General features: G+C 34.5%; 1 protein-coding gene across 1 annotated transcript; it reads left to right on the top strand.

The window, feature by feature from the left end:
* Nucleotides 1-26: 26 nt before the first annotated feature.
* On the top strand, nt 27-2,404 carry LOC109591404 (serine-rich adhesin for platelets-like). The gene is made up of 7 exons (XM_020007148.1): nt 27-114; nt 166-384; nt 431-1,713; nt 1,762-1,847; nt 2,002-2,133; nt 2,193-2,249; nt 2,294-2,404. The coding sequence occupies exons 2-7, from the start codon at nt 293-295 to the stop codon at nt 2,402-2,404; spliced, it is 1,761 nt and encodes a 586-aa protein (XP_019862707.1). The 5' UTR covers nt 27-114; nt 166-292.
* The last annotated feature ends 31 nt before the right edge of the window (nt 2,405-2,435 follow it).

Below are 2,435 nucleotides of genomic sequence, written 5' to 3'. Positions count from 1 at the left end.
CATTAACAGTACAGTTCAGTATCAGCTTCAGATTCAATCTGATGATATCTCTGTTACTGATTGCTGTATCAATGCTAGTAGGAGTGTTAGATTTGACTACAAAAATGAAACAAAGTATTACAATTAGACAATTGAATCTATAATATCATTGCATTTTTATTCTAGGTTCTACCCCTACAAAAACTTTTTTTGTGACACAAATGAACTTTGTCCAAATTCTTCATTTCCTACAAGAATCATCAAGGTAGGACCTGATTTTGATAGACTTAGTCCTGCTGATTCAAATTGCTCAATGCTGATCAATAATGAGAACATGAGTGTACCTATGGGGGAAATATGGGGCAATGATATAATTTTACCGACCCAATCTAGTGCTGGAAACAAGTAAAAATGGTTTAATCTTATGTATGATTGAATGTCTTGGTAATAGTACAATTAGATTTAACCTTAAAATGGATGGATGTGTTCGACCCCTTCCTGTTAATTCTGCTCCCAATCCTGTCCTCCTCTCTATGATTACTGATCAAAATGAAACACGTCATTTAGCTTACTATGCACCAGTTGGTAGCAATAATTGGACATCAGCTACTACTGGGGATTTATCTCTGAACAATATTTCTATTTATTCTCCTAGATCTCATGATGATGTGACTTTTATTGAGATTGATATTAATGACACTATTGAAGGATTTTTATTAGTATGGACACAGTACCACTATATACCTAATGGGGAACATTGGACTGTAGCATTGAGAAGGAATAATAATACTTTTATTAATGAACAACAACTTCATTGCTACAGTAATGGCAAGCCAAATGGTGATAATAATTGGATATCAATGAAAGGTGGGGATGGTTCTTCTCCTCGTGCTGCTAGTTTATGTTTTAAAAGAAAAGGTTGTAATGATGCTACATGTCCAAACTTCACTATTCCGATTAACCCAGTTTCATCTTCACCTAATGTTGCTCATGATAGTATCACTTGTATATCTAGTGAAATGACTACCTCACCTAATGGTTGTGATCCTTCAAGCACTTCTATTGTGCATATTTCTACTATTGATACTTCCGAACCTTTTATTCCAACCAGTACTCCTGTTACTGACCCTCCTGATCTGTCTATTCTAACCAGTGTTCCTATTACTTCAATCAGCACTTCTACTCTAATCAGCACTTCTACTTCAATCAGTACTTCTACTCCAATCAGTACTTCCACTTCAACAGCTACTTCAACTTCAACAGCTGCTTTTACTTCAACAGCTACTTCTACTTCAACAGCTACTTCTACTTCAACAGCTACTTCAACTTCAACAGCTGCTTTTACTTCAACAGCTACTTCTACTTCAACAGCTACTTCTACTTCAACAGCTACTTCTACTTCAACAGCTACTTTTACTTCAACAGCTACTTCAACTTCAACAGCTACTTTTACTTCAACAGCTACTTCTACTTCAACAGCTACTTTTACTTCAACAGCTACTTCTACTTCAACAGCTACTTCTACTTCAACAGCTACTTTTACTTCAACAGCTACTTCTACTTCAACAGCTACTTCTACTCCAATCAGTAGTTCTACTTCAACTAGTACTTCTATTACTCCAATCAGTATTTCCAGTAGTTCTCCTAAGCCATCATGTACACCTATTGATGTATGGCCTGAGACACAGGCTGGAGAGATTGCTAGAGGAACATGTAAAAAAGGAATATTTAATGGTATGTCTAATATAATAACTACATTCAATACTTTGCTTGCTTTATTAGCTACAAGACATTGCAGAGATGATGGTACATGGGGTATGATGATCAATTGTAGTTCTTCCGAATCCTTTGATAGAATATCTAATGAAGTAAGACAATGACAAAATTAAGATACATAAAAGTTATGGGCATTTTGATAAAACCTTGCTTCAAAAAATTTAATTTTTTAATTCTGTTGTCCTCTGCTATTAGCCCAAAAACTGTGGGCATAATATAATTAAGTGTCAGTTAATATTCTCATAGGCTATGAATAATCCTGCAGGTGCTCTTAACTCATTAAATGGTACATTGAGTAATATTAGTGTTAATGAAGCAGCTGTTCTTCTGAATATAATATCAAATTTTTTACAAAACTTTACGAAAGCCCAGACAGGGGTAAGCAATTTAGAATAGCAGCACTGTGTTTGACTTTATATTGTTATGTTATGTTAAAGACAGCTTTAGGTATTGTTGGTGGAATATTTGATGCAATTAGAACTGATAGTCCACAGGTATGTACTTATGTACATTTACTATCTTTATCGAATCAGTAAAGGAGGAAAGGAATGTTGGTAGTGAATTGGTAATGACAATGGATAATATTACACTGAAATTACAAGAACCTGATGTCAGTATCTCAATTGGATCCATTGGTATGAATACATGACATTCATTCATTTAATTGATTGTACTTTTAA

Source organism: Amphimedon queenslandica, unplaced genomic scaffold, assembly GCF_000090795.2.
Source record: "Amphimedon queenslandica unplaced genomic scaffold, v1.1 AMPQUscaffold_8254_Cont19801, whole genome shotgun sequence".
Taxonomy (NCBI): Eukaryota; Metazoa; Porifera; class Demospongiae; order Haplosclerida; family Niphatidae; genus Amphimedon; species Amphimedon queenslandica.
Note: the sequence above shows the minus strand (reverse complement) of the source record. Positions and strands in the feature narration are given on the sequence as shown.

Bases quoted from the DNA above. Each gene is read 5' to 3' on its own strand.
- LOC109591404 (XM_020007148.1), top strand. From the start codon at position 293: ATGCTGATCAATAATGAGAACATGAGTGTACCTATGGGGGAAATATGG. The intron at 1,848-2,001 runs GTAAGACAATGA...ATATTCTCATAG, and splicing joins TTGATAGAATATCTAATGAA to GCTATGAATAATCCTGCAGG. The intron at 2,134-2,192 runs GTAAGCAATTTA...GTTATGTTAAAG, and splicing joins TTACGAAAGCCCAGACAGGG to ACAGCTTTAGGTATTGTTGG.